The sequence below is a fragment of the Pecten maximus genome, chromosome 2 (genome assembly GCF_902652985.1).
Source record: "Pecten maximus chromosome 2, xPecMax1.1, whole genome shotgun sequence".
Taxonomy (NCBI): domain Eukaryota; kingdom Metazoa; phylum Mollusca; class Bivalvia; order Pectinida; family Pectinidae; genus Pecten; species Pecten maximus.
Genome location: NC_047016.1, coordinates 31724012 through 31743691, shown reverse-complemented (window position 1 = coordinate 31743691; position 19680 = coordinate 31724012). Strand labels below are relative to the sequence as shown.

The window sequence follows — 19680 nt, the reverse complement described above, 5'->3', positions numbered from 1 at the left end:
AAGTATGGGTTTAACCGAGATTTTCTCGATAATGAAAGTAAACAGGTATTAATTTACCGAGAAATTATGGGTTTATCCAGTTGGGTTTTTTTTTTCCTCAATACCGAAAGTTAGCAAGTATGGGTTTTATCAATACCGAAACCGAAAGTTCGCAAGTATTGGTTTATCCAGGGTTTCACATATATATTAACCATTACATCAGTTATATATTTACGCGTGGCTGAAAGATCCCAAATGAAATCCAATTTTAGTTAAATGATCTACATATATCAGTATTAAAAATTATGTATCATTATATTTTTTATAATTTACTTTTTATGTATCATTATATTGCAAAATAATATTTTAACGATAACAATGTATCACTGTTTTGGGCAGACAAATCATCTTAAATTTTTTGTTTTGTTTTTGTTTTTGTTTTTTGTTTGTTTTTTGTTTTTTTTCACAAATGAGACAGGACTGTTGTTTATGGTCTGGTTAGCCTTGACAGATTACCACCCAGATGGACCTGATCTGCGCCTAAGTACCGTGTATTTCTGTCAGCATTTTCCTTTAATTGAATTAAGCTTCCTTGCTTATTCAAAACAATATTCAAAGTAAGCAAGAATACTGTGGTTATCATCAATAGGCTATCTACTCATGACATTTGGACTTCGAAAGCAATTTCAACTAGGAAGAGGAATGTACATTGATGTGAATCTTGTTTCCTTCCATCTCCATATACCGGGAATGTTTTCATCCAGGGTCATTATCATCAAAAGTGATCAGATTTGTCCTTGACCTTATGACCCTAATGGCCTTGAATTTTGACCCAATGGCCTTTGTTATGTCTGTAAGTTTGGTTATTTGTCACATTCCACCAATAATACATCAAGCGTTGAGGTCAAACACTGGTAGACTGTTCCCTTCTCAGTTAACTCCCATGGGTACGCAACACAGATGACCGGTAGCGAGAAACACAATCTGATTCAAACCATATCTTGTTTTTTTTTTGCGATCAACCATCTTGAGTGGGAATTCCTACTCCAGCGAGTGCGCATCTTCATTGCGCATGTTATGTCATCATGCATGCCATGGAGATAGTTACTTCTACTGAAGCAACAATCGCCAAAATTGTCATTGTCATAAGTACATTGGACATTAGTTGTCTGTATATAGTAGGTAGCATGCAAATAGTTTAATATGTGCGTACTTTACGAAAAATAATAATCAGTCATGTTATAGAATGGCTGTTGTTATAGCATCCATGATGGAATTCAGAAAAGTTTGAAAAATGACAATACTTGATCAGGACTATCTCAGGATTACCCCTGACAAGTTTCAACTAAGTCCCACTGGTGGAATTCGAACTGCAAAGGTATATAAAATCTTATTTTCAATAATTGCAGTCAGATCATCAAGCTTTGATTTCAAATAAGCCCAGAAATCAGCAACATTTTGTCAGCACCATCTCAGGATCATTTCACGCAATTGTGAATTCAATGCCATAGGTAGAACGTGAGAAGTTTGAATTGTGTAAAAAAAAAAAAATCATGGTCAACGCACGACGACGGACGAAACACGACGGCTATAGGTCATCTTGATCCTTCGGGTAAGATAGTCTAAAGATACACCAACTCGTCTGGTAATTCACATATCTATTAATTAGCTTGTTACATAATTATTGTTGTTGGACGAGGTCAATGTAGATATTTATCAACCCAATGATTGCAATATTGCGATGCGAAGAAAAGATTTATGTTATAGTTAAAGAGTTTAATCAATACATGTACTAATACTGTAATCAAAGAGTTTTATCAATACATATACTAATGTTGTAACCAAAAAGTTCCATCAATACATGTACTAATATTATAATCAAAGAGTTTCATAAATACATGTACTAATGTTATAATATAAGAGTTTCATCAAAGCCTGTACTAATGATAAAGAAAAGATTTCATTCTTATAGATATAAATTTTATTCATATTACAAATTCACTGTCGAATCCATGACATCTTTAGAAAATCATTCATAATATGACGTCATTCATAAGGTCCACATAAACAAATAAAGTGATTGTATCGCAAAACATTGACCAGAAACATTATCGTTGTCCAGTTGTATGATAAATAGCTGGCAATATTTGCGAGATTTAATTTCAGTACGTTTAATATAACACGAAAAGAATTACCAAGCGAATATTAATACACGTACAATGTATAAACATATACATGTTTATAATTGTTTTCTGGTTGTCCGAAAATGTCCTAGATTTAGTACCGGGATAACCGCCAAATATCAGCCTTGTGGAATTAAACAATTCTGCAGTATGTGACTTTACAACTCATAGATAAAACCTCATATCTACACAAAGAGCATGTGATATTATTCTTAAATGTGCATAACAGCTGTAACAGTAAAATATTTAGCTCTAAACATAGGTAGATGACAGTGGGGTGGTGCTACATGATGTCAACACCAATATTATAACTCCATGGGTTTTAACGACCTTCTGACAATCAATGTTTTAAGAAAATCTGTAACATTGCATTTCTAAAAATTCATTAAAAAATAGTTGATAACAATGTTCATTTCTCATACAAAATGAGTCATAAGAAGCTTATAAGAAAACAAATAAACCTCGGCGGACCTCATGAGACATACACAATTAGACATTTAGCTGTGGATTTTCTCAGAAATGAAAAAAAAAATGAAAGTAAGAAAAAAAAAAAAAAATCTAAATTAATCATGAATATTGAATGTTAAGGGCTATATTTTTGAGACATATAGTCTTGAAACGCGCCAGACCCTTATTTACCATCACCAAATCCAATATGAACCCATTTACACAACTCGAAATAAATTTTGACTCCACTTTTGGCACATACAGGAGACCCCAGTGACCTTGCATGGACTCCAGGTATTCAGTACCCAACGAGGTATCAACATCCAATAGCATTTTGCCATGATATTTTCAAATCTGAAGAATCTAAATTTTGAACATGTGATTTTTTATTCCTGATGGCAAAATTTGGTTAAAATCCATCCTTTGTTTTTTAAGAAGGCGAACGGCAAAAAACGGTGACTAAATCACTGTAGATCGAAATCAAATACGAATTCCAGTTAAAGATTCAAATTACACAGTAAAAGCGTGCGCGTGACATGATCACATTAAAATAACTTTCCATCTAAGAAGCTTGGAAAATCTACAACCATTCCAGGTGTGATTCCCTTTCTTTCCATGTCTTCCCGTACTGCCGGATTCGTCTTTAGAAAGTTTTCCAGATGACGCAAATCATAATCCCTATTTCCAGTTAGGAAACTACGTCCGCCATGACCGTATTGCTGGGGAAAGTTTCCAGCAGGATTTGGCACTGATGAAAATACTCCAAACAGGTGAGGATTTGGGTGATTCTGCTGTGCCGGGATGTCAGAGGCACTTTTAAATGTAACGTTAGCAGGTCCTAAAATATCTGCACTGGAACCAACTAGTTCTACCTGCTTCCTGAGGAGCTCGTTCTCGCGAAGCATGCGCAGTACACGTTCCCGTTCACGAATATTTCCCTCTGGGCTGCCCGTGTCTCCAAGGACGATTTCAATTCCATTGGTACCACCAAAAACTTTTATCGGAGGATAATCCTTTAGTACACCGCCAGTCAATGCCTCTAGCGTGTCTTTTGATATATACTTCGGGTTATCATTAATACCAGGCAATGGTATATGTTCTTGTGGATGTGTTGAATGATCTGACAGAACGTGTTCGTGGATACCGCTAGTATTACTGCGCGTAAAACCATGTTCCATAGTTCCAGGTTCGAGGTGGTTGATGAAAGCATTTACACTGTACACTTTCACCATACCGTCACTGCCATCCCCCACCCAGAGTCGGTCGTTCCGACCCATCGCGATAGTATTGGGTGAACCAATGTGTTCCTGGTCGTCCATTACAACAACACTTGTAAGGCAAGCGAACGTGTCCAACACATGAATATATCCTGACCCGCCATCTAAAACCAGAAAGGCGCCTTGCAATCCAGAACAAACTGCTCTAGGAGAGAACCGTGTTGTAATTGGTCTATTCGAACCACTTCTGATAGGAAAAGCTGGAGAACGCCTATATGTTAACACTTTTTTCTTTGGAAGCACGTGGACTACCCTGCAGTCCATGTCGGCTGAACACACTCTATTACTATAAACGTCCAATGCCACACTACTAATCCGCGCGAACTCACCACGAAGGGTTTGCATGCCTATCACGTTCCTTTCTTGGTTGAATACAATTAAGTAACAAACATTTAACAATGACTCGTCTAATGGTTTAGCAGCAACGATAATTGAGCCTTCATCTCGGACCAGGAAAGACGTTGGAAGATAATCTCCAACGTTTAGGTATTCTATAGGCGTGGTGTTTTCGTCTCCACAGACTGATATCGAATTGGAATATTCCTGTATGAAGAGTAATGGTCCATCCGGGTGAATGCATATGTCTATAACCTTACCTTCTGCACACCTAACATCAGTCAGCATTCCGCTCATATTGTATTTGTGAACAGCGGGGCCGTTATCGAACAAAATCCATGCCTCGGTCGCCGACACAGGGACTATCTTATTGATTCTCATGTCACTTACCCCCGCTGAACATTGAAACCCACCAATGAGCTCGGCATAGCAGCAAGACCTTGTGACCGGTCTCAGCGCGCTGATGGTTACTCGTAATGCTGTGTCCTCCTCTGCTACGATTTCGTCCTCTTGCTCACAGCAAGGAGAGCAGTCCTTAGATGTTTTATTTGATCCATGTGTTGCTCTGCATTTATGACATAGAAATTTATCACATGAATTACAACGACAGACATCACCATTTGGTGTCCTACACAAACTACAGGACTTCCCCCCCTGACTGGGAACGAAGTAGTTCGATCTGAATCCCTGCACTCCGAGAAATGGTAACCAAACCTTCTCCCGACATATCGGACAGGAAAAATAATGTCTTTGGTGACTCGAGGCATGCCATCTCTCCAGACAACCCAAACAGAAGGTGTGTCGACACGGTAAGAGGCGCGGGTCCAGATATAATTCCGTACAAATCGCACAAGATCCGTCATTGTCCTCCTTTCTTGTCGTGAGCCCCTCTGACGTCATATTTTATAACTCTTTTCTCTGGAAGTAAGAAATAAACATTGATTTAATTAATATGAACGATACTCCCTGGATAACAGAGCTCTTTCGGAATGTCCTGCAATTAAATATAAACGGTGATTATAGGTAGTGTTTACTATAGTTTCTACCACAATACCCCGTGTTATTCAACTCTCAGACCATCAGTTAATCATTACAGCTGTTGATTAACAATCTGTTTATACCACACGTGGTATAAACTCTGTACGCATTTCGATTGGCTAACACGGTGAACTTTGACCCAAGCTGCAATTGTTATTGACGTCATCAATAATCTAATGACGTCACATCACCGGGTCCCGGACGTCACCGGTACACTTTATTTGCATACGCGAAATTATACTTGGCCACGTTTCCCTTTGATTCAAGCCGATATTATTGTGGTAGAAACAGGTCACACGACTCGAAATTGTTGGATATGGAATTTCGCTCTCACTCGCTAAAGCTCGTGTCTTTTGTAACATTTAAAAAATAACTTACTCTTGTGAAATAAATTCCATATCCAACAACCACTCGTTGTGTAACCTTTATATATTAAACTCAAGATGATTAAGTTTCCTATCGAACACCAGTTACGTGCACGTGTATATCGTAAATCAGGTTGCAATATTAAGTGGAAGTTATTTCGGAACTTTTAAAATATCAAAAAATGAATAAGATTTTTCAAATCAAACCAAATCTAAATTAACATAACTTAGTCATATACAATGCCATGACGTAGTTTATAAAATGACTTTGATTTCCATCGAGTTCCATTCAGGTTTTCCAAACTTTTGAACCCTAACATCACTGAAGAATTCTAAAACGACACAGCTGTATGACGTCCCTAGCATCACTGACGAGGCCTATAAGGACGACACAGCTGTATGATGGCCTTAGCATCACTGACGAGTCCTATAAGGACGAAACAGCTGTATGATGTCCCTAGCATCACTGACGAGGCCTATAAGGACGACACAGCTGTATGATGGCCTTAGCATCACTGACGAGGCCTATAAGGACGACACAGCTGTATGATGGCCTTAGCATCACTGACGAGTCCTATAAGGACGATACAGCTGTATGACGTCCCTAGCATCACTGACGAGGCCTATAAGGACGACACAGCTGTACGATGTCCCAATCATCACTGACGAGTCCTATAAGGACGACACAGCTGTATGATGGCCTTAGCATCACTGACGAGGCCTATAAGGACGACACAGCTGTATGACGTCCCTAGCATCACTGACGAGGCCTATAAGGACGACACAGCTGTACGATGTCCCAATCATCACTGACGAGGCCTATCAGGACGAAACAGCTGTATGATGTCCCTAGCATCACTGACGAGTCCAGGAAGAGTAAACAACTGTAAGATGCAGTTTTATATTCCTTATTCGCTATATAATGCATCCGTAATTAAATTTCCATTCGTATGTCTTTTGCACAATCCTTACCAGAGAACAGCTAAAGATACAATGATAACAATTCAGACATGAACGGTTGATATATGTAATTAATTAGTCAATGGCGATTAGTTAATGGCGGTGGATGCTCTCAATGTTGTTGCCGAGGAGCAGAAAAATGCATAACCTTCCATGTGGATTCCATGGTGAGAAAATAGAAGAAACCACGACCAGAAGATATTATTTTTTTATGATTCATAAAATTTTGAGGAACAACTTCGCGGATTAGGTGTCTTGCAGAATGACTTCATGAAGAGAGAAATAGACAGTTTTTGTTACTTCGGGTCCATTTTCCAGTGATGGCAGATTGGTTTCCAAGACTACGGACAAGATTGGTCATCTTGAACGAGAAACAAATCATCCTTACAGTAGACCATGTTTTAAGGATTGGAAAGATGTCTGGTACGACAACTGGTAAAGGTCTGTTGTCGTTGCGAGTCAGGTAAAACCCCTACAACTGTTGGCAGCTTGTTTATAGCAACTATATTTTATACCAAAATCTGGAACGCCTGTGTATAGGGATTTTTGTGTATTTAAATAAGCGATCTTGTATTCTTATGAAGATTATCACTGACAAGACAAATAAAGAAATCATCTTAAGCCAGTATCAGCCATTATTATCAACCAAGGACGACTCACTCAAATGGTCCAATTCTGAGATCAAGTTGTTGAGTGAGTCAGAGCGCCACATCCGGACTAAGACCACAATTAGCTTCGCTAAATGTTTCATTGTAACATTAAAATTCATAATAAATTCCCAAAATCTCATATGCAACTTTCCATCTCACCTGGCCAAGACCAACATCTGAGAAGCAAAATATAAAAGTTTCAACCCAGCATGTTGGGCATTTTCTGGAGATAGCTGTCAAAATGTGTCACCAACTTGGATTATATACATCCGGGTCAGGGGTAGAGGTCAAATCAGGACTCCTCACACAGGATCCTGGAGCACATAATACATTATCAATATTATTATTTTACATCACAATGGTAGGAGTTCTGATGTTAGTCGGCCCATATCATACTTTGAAAGTCCGATAAAACATCAGAAACCTTCCGATTGCATAGGCACCTACTACTGTATCACTGCCCGACGGACGAAACTCCGGAGACACCACATACTACTGTATCACTGTCCGACGGACGAAACTCCGGAGACACCACATACTACTGTATCACTGTCCGACGGACGACACTCCGGAGACACCACATACTACTATATCACTGCCCAGCGGACGACACTCCGGAGACACCACATACTACAGCATCACTGTCCGATGGACGAAACTCCGGAGACACCACATACTACTGTATCACCACTACCCGACGGACGAAACTCCGGAGACAGCACATACTACTCCATCACTGCCCGACGGACGAAACTCCGGAGACACCATATACTACTGTATCACTGCCCGACGGACGACACTCCGGAGACAGCACATACTACTGTATCACTGCCCGACGGACGAAACTCCGGAGACACCACATACTACTGTATCACTGTCCGACGGACGAAACTCCAGAGACAGCACATACTACTGTATCACTGTCCGACGGACGACACTCCGGAGACACCACATACTAGTACTACTGTATCACTGCACGACGGACGAAACTCCGGAGACACCACATACTAGTACTACTGTATCACTGCCCGACGGACGAAACTCCGGAGACACCACATACTAGTACTACCGTATCACTGCCCGACGGACGAAACTCCGGAGACAGCACATACTACAGCATCACTGCCCGACGGACGAAACTCCGGTGACAGCACCTACAGGTGTATTACTGCCCGACGGACGACACTCCGGAGACACCACATACTACTGTATCACTACCCGATGGACGAATCTCCGGAGACAGCACATACTACTGTATCACTACCCGACGGAAGAAACTCCGGAGACACCACATACTACTGTATCACTACCCGACGGACGAAACTCCGGAGACAGCACATATGTACTACTGTATCACTGCCCGACGGACGACACTCCGGAGACACCACATACTACTGTATCACTACCCGACGGACGAAACTCCGGAGACACCACATACTACTGTATCACTACCCGACGGACGAAACTCCGGAGACACCACATACTACTGTATCACTGCCCGACGGACGAAACTCCGGAGACACCACATACTACTGTATCACTACCCGACGGACGAAACTCCGGAGACAGCACATATGTACTACTGTATCACTGTCCGACGGACGACACTCACACTCTGGAGACACCACATACTACTGTATCACTTCCCGACGGACGAAACTCCGGAGACACCACATACTACTGTATCACTACCCGACGGACGACACTCCGGAGACACCACATACTACTGTATCACTGCCCGACGAACGAAACTCCGCAGACAGGACCGAACTGTTATCATTAACTTCAACTGCATGCCGTCGTCCATACCGCCGCCTGATGAGAATGTGTGCTTGGTGGTTGATTTCTATTATCACTATTACATTTCATATGGAATTTCAACTTGCAGATGTCTTTTGGTAAACAAGGAATTTAACACCATTTTGTTTCAGATTATGAAAATTAAATAATTGTGTAAATATTACAGGAATCCGTCACCCATGTATGGACCTTCAGTTGGGCAAAGTCCTAGCCCGAGTTTCCTCTGGCCCTACACCAGACATGGTGTCAACTCGGGCTAGGCCAAGTCCGTGTGGCATACAGTCGCCTGGCTGATATGATTTAACTGTATAGTTTAAATACAGTCTGTCGTGGTATAAGTAAATTGACGTGTGCGACTATTATACAGTGTGATACTGTTAAATTACTCCTATTTCCGATGTGTGTTTTATGTAACGTACTGTGTATCAGACTTTAGTATCGCGGCGGTGATTATTGTGGTTCGATATACACTTCTCGTATGATATAATAATAGCGTTAATAATAATAGAGTTCATTCTGTTTTAAAATACAGAAAAAAGGGTAATTCTCACAATACAATACTACTTCCTATACCTTCATGTTCCAATATGGCTAACCGTCAAACCATTGAGTTTTTACAATAGTTTCGTTTTCCGTATACATGTGTACAGTGATCACTTCGGTGAAGACAGCGGGATTTGTAACCTCCCATGTTGTACAGAGGACCTAGGTCAAACATAGGCTACGTCTGCGTGGCGACACATTTGTGTATACTTCACGAAAACGTTATAAAGACGGGATAACGTGCGAATGTGTGTGGTATCGCTTGGGTAAGTTGGGATACACATCCTACAACAGTATAAATATGAATGAGTTTTTTCAGTCCCTGTTCTGATTTCAAAATCCGTTAACTGGCTAGTTTAACACTAATGTTACGTTTTGTGATTTGTCCATCAAGAATCAGAGAACGTATATGTGGCTATTTACATACGTTACTACTTACCATACTATTCTACTCACTCTACAAAAAACTCCATTTCTGCCTCCTGTGTTCGTCCCTGTCCGGAAATTATGTGTTGCCATCTAAAATGCTGAACGGAGACGGAACGGCGTAACACGGACTGAACCGATCCGTATGGAGTGGCAAAGTGAAGGGAGACTAAACAATGTGATGAAAAATTGAGAAAAATAGACATTATTACGTAACTCAGGAAGATATGGATTAGTATAATATCGAAATAATATCGTAATAATTTGCCCAATGGTGTAATAATATGCTCAGTGTTGTATAATATGCTCAGTGTTGTATGATATGTTCAGTGTTGTAATAATATGCTCAGTGTTGTATGATATGTTCAGTGTTGTAAGCAAATGAAGTGAGTATGCAGCTATAATTTAGATTTCTCTCCAAAAATTAACACACAACCGAAACAATAATCTACATCATGTTAAAAACTGTTTTCTTTCTTTCTTTCTTTTTTTATTTTATCTTTTTTTTTAATGTTAAGCGTTCCTCTAATTAATATAATTTACAAACAGTAGACACTGAGGTAGTCATCACACCTCGGAGTTGTCTACCTGTGCCTGTTTTTATATCTGCGTTAAATGGCAATTATATGCATGTATGGATAACCGCGAAGGTTAGGACTCTTGATTCATCATCCGTACAAATATGTGTCCTCGTGCAAGAGGGCTCTCATTCACCGTCAAATATCCATTCAAACAATAAACTATTAATTATCTTTAATTTCCATCCACGTAATTATTCCGGAAATCAATCTCTAATTCAATTAATTAATTCATTCTGTAATTCTGGATTCATTAATGTCATAATTCATTCATTCTGTAATAATGTAATTCATTAATTTCATAATTCATTCATTCTGTAATCCATTTATTTTGTAATTCATTCATTCATTCTGTAAATCTGTAATTCATTAATTTCACTATTCATCCATCCCACTCTTCATTCAGTTTGTACCTACTTTTAACATCAAAAACTGCATTTATTAAGTTTTATCGATACTTTACAACAAAATTTATATTCAAATTAACATGGCATGCTTGTCTATGTAAATCCTTACAAATCTGACAGAAAGTACACACGATGTCTATAGAATAATTATATGTGGCAGGTAAAGTAGGTGAGATCCTCCAGATGCCTATCCGAGTATCGGACAACCCCCACAGAGGAGCCAAAGATAGTATACATTACTTCCAAACGGAACATATTTTATACAAAAAGTTTTACATTTTTTCACCCTTTTTTCCCCTCCCTAATGAGGGTTCAATGTTATTCAAAGATTGTTAAAAGATACCCCATTTATTCTAAAAGTGTTTTTTCCCCTTCATGATGTATAACCAGTCTAACATTTTCTAAAATTTGGAATGGAGTCTTTCATGTGACAATAATAAATATGTTTTATTAATATTAGAAAAAAATGTTGATAACTTTCCAAACTTTGGATTCCTAAAATGATATCTGCATCTTTAAAGTGATAAAATGGATGTATATCATCATGTTCAGTATATTAAACATTAAACTGTTCAAATAATCTCTATATTAAATAACACTAAACAAAAATATTTTTTAAAGTTTCTGATTCCGTTTTACATAATGTAAAAAGTCTAGTAGAATATAATTTTATTTTCAATAACAAATCATTTGTTGAAATAATCCTATGATTAATTTTATTTTGAAAGTTTGTAATTTTGCTCCCATTGAACAGTTAAATGTTTTGTTATATATGCATGTATATAGCATGCCAATTAAAATCATCATCCATTCTATAACACATTTCTCTTTACTGTTTGTAGGATTTGTCACAACCTGTCGAACACATTTCCAGTAATTAAACATCCAGTCGGTTTTACTCAACATAATTGAAACTATATATTTTTTCTAGAGGGTAATACAGCTTCATAACGACCTATGAAATTTCGGTATCCTTGTTTCCATTGTTTGCCGATTTTGTTTACTATTATCATTATTCGTTTCATATTATCCAGATTTGAGGAACACATAATACCCAATTGAAGTTAGCATTAGACCAATTAATACTCAAATCGGGACATATTCTTTTATTTGAAAACATCTTATTTCCTATCCAGTACAGATCGGAGTTTCATAAAATTTATCTTTATTCCAGATACCATCGCAAAATCTTCCACTAATTTGACCACAGTGTATAGAGATTGACTACTGCCATCCAGTAGAAGCAGCATACTGACCAAGAAAGAACTGCCTAAGGCACTCCAATTATAAACACGTATGCAATCGGAAAACGACTCGGGCCATTCCGTATTTTCCGAAGATATGACGGAAAGGCCCGAGTGGTTTTGCGATTGACATGTATGGTGACAATGGTAACCACGACCTAAAGCAGAGACATATATCTATATAAATGTATATATAATATAATATAAAGTAAAGAAAGATGACAAGTGGCTTGTTGATCATGCAACTTTTGTAATTTATGAAGAAGAAAAAAAGAAAAAAAAAAAAAAAAACATTTGTTTCACGAATCCCCAAAATAAGAAAAATGAAAGCATTATGTATAAAAAAAAAAAACCATTCAATTAATAACAGTCTAGACTGCGTATATTTTCTTCTAATAATGTCATAAGCGGATCCATGTTGGTATTCATATGCACCATGAATGTCATCTGAAAACCATACAGCTTACATATTACTTATACACTAGGTTTATATGCAGACACGACTAAATAAATATGATTACATTAAAATGTTATCCCTGCATATCTTCCATTTTTTTTTATATAGACAGAAATATCCCCTTTCTTGGATAATGTCTGATAGAAACTTAATTCATCTCGTTTTATGGCGATCCGTTCTCCGTTCCGCTAGGAATGTGGATTTACCTTTTTTCTATTTTTAGAACAGGGGAAATAGATATATCGCTATATGCCGCCATTAGAGTGTTCATCGAAGTTAAAGTGGTGTAGGCCTAGATGTCTAACACACGAAGGGGTTAATCGAGTAAGTACTAATACGTGTAGTAGTTTGCTTATTAGACCTATTATAAACAGTTTTGCATTGCAGTGTATTCAAAAACTATTGGAAATGTAGACCCAGTTAAAGTTATTACACGGATATATTTATAGAACATGTTACATATGTGCTCACATTTGACACTAGGTCCAATGACACACATGACAGTAGGATTACTAAAAGTCAGTGTGCAGATAATCTATAGGAAGACATTCATATAGATCTAGTGTCCCAACACAGGGGTCCGTTACAAATGATATAATGTATAGGATAGGTCGCACACATTTATGTACTCTACATATATTGAGGATATATATGTGCAACCCATCTCATAGAAATATTTAATATATATACAATTCACATGAATTATTACTTTTGAACACCATTTTGACACTCAGTCAAAGATTTATTTCCTTGAAAAAAGGTAGGGGCGCCCTTATTAGGGCAGGCGCCCTTATTAGGTCAAATACGGTATATATTAGATCTGTATAACTTTTAATGGACTGGTTGGAACGTTACAGCACCATAACATGGATGTTTTGCGAGATAAATGAGGAATAGGAGAATTTGTCATTAGGCCTACCTGGCAGCGAGGACATCTACCTATGGAGTTATACACAATACACAAATGTAGGTCAGAAAACAAATTATAGGCAGTCCGCTCAAACTGAATAAGAACAACAGGACGATTATAATGCACATATTTTACAAGTCCATAAATTACTATTTGGTCAATTTTAGTTGGTATCGTGGCTAACAATGGGTCTTGTTAACATGTGATTTGTTAAGGTGCTTGTTAATTTCACCAAAACACCTGTAAAAATGAAAGTTTCAGGAGAACACAGCAAGCTAGATAATCATGTCATTATGCTCTCAAGTATCTAAGCAAGTAGCAGGTAGTTGGGACATTTGTTTGACCGGATTTGACTTTATAAAAGCATAAACATTGATTCTCTTTTGACCTTGAATGCAAATGGCGGTTTTAAGTAATATAACACAGGATGCATGGCATATAGAGACGCATTTCAATCATCAAAAATACTCTTATCAGACATTATGAACATCCCTGAACATAGCAAGAAGACTATTGTTAGGAAAAATAGTTCCACCGTAGTGTTTGAGTTAAATTATACAGATTTCTGAAAATAGCCCCAAACTCCGGAATTACCATGCTCAGATGTCTAGATAGTATCTAATAGGGACATTTTTATTAATTCAAATATCTCTATGTGTCGTATCAAGTAACTTCTGTTCCATTGCACCAGAGTCGTGATTTGTAGGCTTGTAAAATATCACTGGACTTGCTATTTAGATGACCCTTAATTAATGGACTATATGTCTATAGTGTGTTTGCTACCTATAGAACGTTATACTATGTAAAGGAGTGTTATGGACGCCATATCTTTGGGCCGATATACTGCGTGTTACAGTTTCGCGGAAACTCTATAAATACTTTCTGTTTTGGTATCCATCAAATTTGCAATCCTGAGGTCATATTTGTACAGCGCCGTCTATCGCCGATAAAATTGTTTGTATTTGTACATGTGCGCGAGCCAGACGTATGATAGGGCCATGTCACCATGCAATTTGTAATAACCACGCAATTTGTAATAAAGATTTCAAAGTAATAAAAAAACAAGATAAATCTAACGCGTTTAAATGACTTTAACGCGTTAAATTATTTTTACTTTTTTAAATCGTTAAAACAATAGCTACTACTTTCAACGCGTTAAACTTTCGAAGCTGTTTATCACGTTAAATGTGCTGTGTAAACATTACGTTAAATACTAATATTTGTCATTTAACGCGTTAATTTTCTCATTTTCGACATGAACGCCTTTCATACACAGGAGACGTTGGAAAAGTTATAACAATAACTTGCTGGATTTATATAACATAATATGTCAAAATACGTTCTTAACTGTCACGGACAAAAAGTGCGTGCAAATTAGGAATCGACTATCAGCCCTGCGCTCCTCCCCTGCTACCCCACCAATTTCAACTTTTCAACTTTAGTATAAAATGCGGTTTCACAAGGATCAAAATATTGCTGAACTATGAGGGTAAAGTGTATATATACACATGTTGTCGTACGTAACGTTAACTTAATTATTTATGTCCTGCTCTCAAGTAGATGATGTATCGAGGGAGAAACTCGACCTGTTTCAATATGTGTACATTGCGGAAGTACATGATAAAGTGTTTCTCCTTGCGACCCCTGGATAGCAATTCTGTTTAATTAGTTACATAATGTCAAAGTCGTGAAGGCTAATTCCAGAAACAAAACATTCTATGAATAGATGAGGGTTTCCTGGAATCAAACGCACAAAACATATGTTTCAACACAGGCGTCTGTTTCTGGTTAGTATAATAGGAACAAGGGGGTGAGCTTCGATTCACTTTGAAATTAAGTTCAATCCGATTAAAATATCAAATGTACGCAAACTTCAGTAATGTCCATTGGTTTAGAATCCTTAAATATCAATGCATGCTATTCTTCAGTCGTATGACAACAATTTAAAAAGATGAGATGGATCAAAAGCGATCGTGATAGCCGACGATGCATCGACTGTGGAACGGAAGTATCCTATATATATTCTAGTGGTATTTAGGGGGGGGGGGGGGGGGGGGGGGGGGGGGGGGGCAATCTAATTGGTTGACAACTCTATAAACAATACTAACTATTTCCGTTCCAAAGTCGATGCATCGTAGATTTTCAAGTGTTACACATTGTTTATAGTATGAGTAGGGTCTAATATTCAGTATAATATTCTTTTGGTCCCGGATATGACGCGACAGGTGGCGTTACTGGTCAAGATGAAGTATGTGATTGGTCAATGTGCAGTTAAAAACGAAACAAAGTTAAGATTGAATGTAAGCTGAATATGTGGCTGTATCTTTTCAAATGACACATTGATAAAATTATATTCCCGATTCAAATGCAGTCTTATTATCACCAAAAATGATTCAAACTGATACACTTTTGTTTTCCGTGCTGAAACGCATTAGTTCGTTGATTTATTTCACCACCAGTTTTACATTATAACCATCAGAATTAAAAATATGCCGTTTATCTTTTTTAAAGGCATTTCTTGTTTCTAGTATAACTAACCAGAAGAGACGCCTGTGGTTTCAAGTCTTCCGTGTTTAGTCTCGTTCCGACATCAAATGTCAAATGGTTTGTTGTTTTATTTCTCTCTCCTTGGGCTGCGATAATATTGAAAAGTTCCTCAAGTCCTGTTACAAATGCTGTCTCTCTTCGACACATGTTATGAATAAATTCAGATTTAGCCTCGTCATCACAACTTTTTTCCAACCTTACCGAGAGCTTTCAATGACCAAAGTCCATCTTGGTCACTCTAACGGTTGACGCCAGGCGCAGTTATTACTTAATTCGAAGGAGTGATGCAACATCAATATGAGGCATAACAAGCACTTGTAGCTTCTTAAAATCGTGTCTCTTCCACGCATCACTAATTGACAATTAACTGCAAATATGTACTTACTTTGTTTTATTTCTTCTATCTGGAGAACCTTACTTTTTTAGAACTTTTTTTAAAGATCGTATGACAGTGAACTGTCGAGATCTGGTAGTGCTTATTTTATCCTCAATATTCGATTAGTTCCGCGCTATGACAAGGAGACAAACAAAGACAAACTAGTACTGTAGCCTCCAAAACGCACACTCACCAAACATGCATCTTGTATACAGGAGACCCGTCCTTATATGACATCAGCTGTTAATAGGACACTTTTAAAGGTAAAACCAAAACCAATAATTCTATTATTTACCAATAGATCACAGTATCGTCTGTAAATAAGAATGTTTTTGATTTATGTAGATATGGACAAAAAACACATCCTTGTCGGTTTCTCGTTACAACTTGATGCGTTTAGACAGAATGCTTGGTACGGATAGGAAAGAACTCTGTCCAGGTTCCAGGTTACTTACACCAAAGCTTGTCGGGATATATTCAAATTGATTACGACAAGTCTGTAGTTAATCATTACCTTTGTGTGTGCATCTGATGAGAACACTGCGCCACCCGACGTCCCAACATCATCTGTAATATTGAGTTCCATTCTTTAGTGATCTCACTTCCTAAGTTTCTCTTTTAAAACGCTACAAGAAGCCTTTCCTGTCAACCCGTTTTATATTGAACATCCATCGTCATTTTTGGGATGTCTCCGCCCAATTGCTTTAAACCCGGTCACTTTATTGTAAAATGGTGGTGTCAGCGTCATTCTTTGCCGCTGAATAAAAAATAGTCTGTTTCAACAGGACCATCTCCTGACAGAGTAGTACGGTGTGCAAATTTACAACTTCGATTTGAAAATAGTCAAGCAATGAAATAACAATTCATTAACACTTTGATTATATTGGACTTGTTTACATTTCAGTTTGACACATTGGCCTAAAGAATGGAGGACATCATTCCTGGGGACGGTACGGGTCTGGTAACGGAGGAATGTGCAATATGTATGAATGTGTACCGAACCCCAAAGCTGTTGGTGTGTAGACACACTTTCTGTAGCGTGTGTCTTAAAAAGGTCAACTCGTCGGCAAAAAACGCGCAGAATATTCCTTGTCCGGTTTGCCGCCAGGTTACCACATTACCAAGGGAGAAAACTGTCGATTCGTTACTGACAAACTTCTTTGTGTCGTCGTGTAATGAGTACATTTGTGATTCGTGTGATTATAGAAGCCATGTGCCCCTGCTAGAGTGTGCCTCTTGCTCATTCTGCTTGTGTAAAACATGCTTTGAAAATCACGGAAAAAGTGATGATAACGACACAAATAACAAATGCCACGACACAGATATTGTAGATGCTTCCGCTATCTATCCTGATGATCCAGCCATGAGAGGAACCATTCAGCACCTGTTAAATGGACTCGTCCGATCCTGTTACTGTGGCGATTTGCAGGATGGCTTCACTGCCCCAGGAGCTACACGTGTAACCAAAATCATACCCGTTTCTGCATATAGTGCCTGGATCTTGTTAGATGAGGGATCAGATGTATTCAAATTCAACTTATCTGGGCATATAGAGGACAAACGCACAGTTGGACGCGGAAAAACATTAGACATATGTTGGAATGAAAAAGATGGCTTACTCGCCATTTGTAAAGATGTTGCGTCCATTTTGAAGTGTAATTCAACTGGAAGTGAATTGCTCATCGATACCGGCGCTTATTACCCGACGTCTCTCTGTAACTATGAAGAAAACGGCTTAGTTATCGGCGCTTTGGACGTAAGTGCGTCTTCAGATGGCGTAAGTTACGTTATGATATACGATTCGGATAGGAATCTTGCCGATATCAGGGGAATCAACGAACGCTCGACATTCAAACGAATTAATTCAATCGAATATAATGCTTTGACTCGGCAGATATGTGTTGCCGATGAGGAACGGAACATGGTGTACTTATTAGGGCGTGAAATGACGTGCGAGTCGTACAAAAAAGGGATTACTTTCCCAACACGAAGCCGACCGTCGGAGACGGAGAGGCCTGACGAATTCACCCCTACTTCAATCTGCTGTGACCAGGACGGGACGATATTCGTGCACGATTTTTCTTCCTCGTCTATCCACGTGCTCGGTCCAAAGGCCAAATTACTAGGCATGCTGCTGGGTAGTGATGATGACCATACCGGTGACCCAGCATGCATTGCTTTCGGTCCAGATAAGAAATTCTGGATCGGAGACATGTTTTCCGGACAAATTAGAATTTACAGTATTGATAAAATGTTTAATCGTGTTCGACACCGAACTGCACATTTAAGGATAGGTGGTAGTGAAGAAGGAATGAATGCTGCCCTTAGAGAAATGCTGTGCAGCAATCCGGCAATGGTGTCCTCCCAGGATGGATCTGGCGGACTCTCAATGGAGACTTTACAGGAAATGTTGTCAGGTAATATACGAAACATTGAAAATCTGGGATCGCTGGGACAGCAGCAGGGTAGCAGTGGCGGGCCAGGTGTTGTCGTAAGGCGTGGCAGAAACGGGATTGAAATCAGGTCCTCACAAGACCCGGATGATCCAGAATCGAATCGAGAGGCGCGGAGGGCATTTGCATTTCAAGTTGTAAATGATCCACAAACGGCGTCTGCATTTCATGAAGATGGTATTAGTATAGAGGAAGTGCTCCGCGCTTGTACGGAAGATGCCTAATTATATTAGCTCAAACCTCTTATTGGAAAGTTTCTTTTTCGAACTTCAGGAGGTTTTTATAAGCAGGTGGATCAGCTTTACAAATTCAGATTGTCAATGTATACATGGCTTTGTTGAAACTACATTTGTGAATATGAACTATTGTTCTCCTTTGAAAAGCAAAACGGTGCGTTAAATATGACTTTCCGATATAAGAAGAAAGCTGTGTCAAAATCTGTCTTTCGAGACAACTACATTTTGTGCTTGTGAGGATTAATGGGGTGTCAATCTAATAGACGCTTCAAACATGATTACTTGTTATGGTATATAGCTTTGTTTATGACTGTGTGTGTGAACTTTTCAGGCAGTCAACTTCTGGCCCAGGTCCTCAAGTTAACCAGGAGAGAGCTCTGTTGTACACGTCATGCAACACAATTGATCAGCATTAAAACCAGGTATTAATATTGTTATAAAATTAAGAGAAATAAAATATATAATAAG

At 38.5% G+C, this 19680-nt stretch overlaps 2 protein-coding genes across 2 annotated transcripts; one reads left to right on the top strand and one right to left on the bottom strand.

The window, feature by feature from the left end:
• Window positions 1-1942: 1942 nt before the first annotated feature.
• LOC117321792 lies at window positions 1943-10104 on the bottom strand. The gene is made up of 2 exons (XM_033876366.1): window positions 10018-10104; window positions 1943-5140 (listed from the first exon to the last, which is right to left on the bottom strand). Exon 2 carries the CDS (start codon window positions 5120-5122, stop codon window positions 3155-3157), a length of 1968 nt encoding a protein of 655 aa, XP_033732257.1. The 5' UTR covers window positions 5123-5140; window positions 10018-10104; the 3' UTR covers window positions 1943-3154.
• A 2801-nt stretch (window positions 10105-12905) lies between these two features.
• LOC117321791 lies at window positions 12906-19680 on the top strand. The gene is made up of 2 exons (XM_033876365.1): window positions 12906-13014; window positions 17428-19680. The coding sequence occupies exon 2, from the start codon at window positions 17449-17451 to the stop codon at window positions 19198-19200; it is 1752 nt and encodes a 583-aa protein (XP_033732256.1). The 5' UTR covers window positions 12906-13014; window positions 17428-17448; the 3' UTR covers window positions 19201-19680.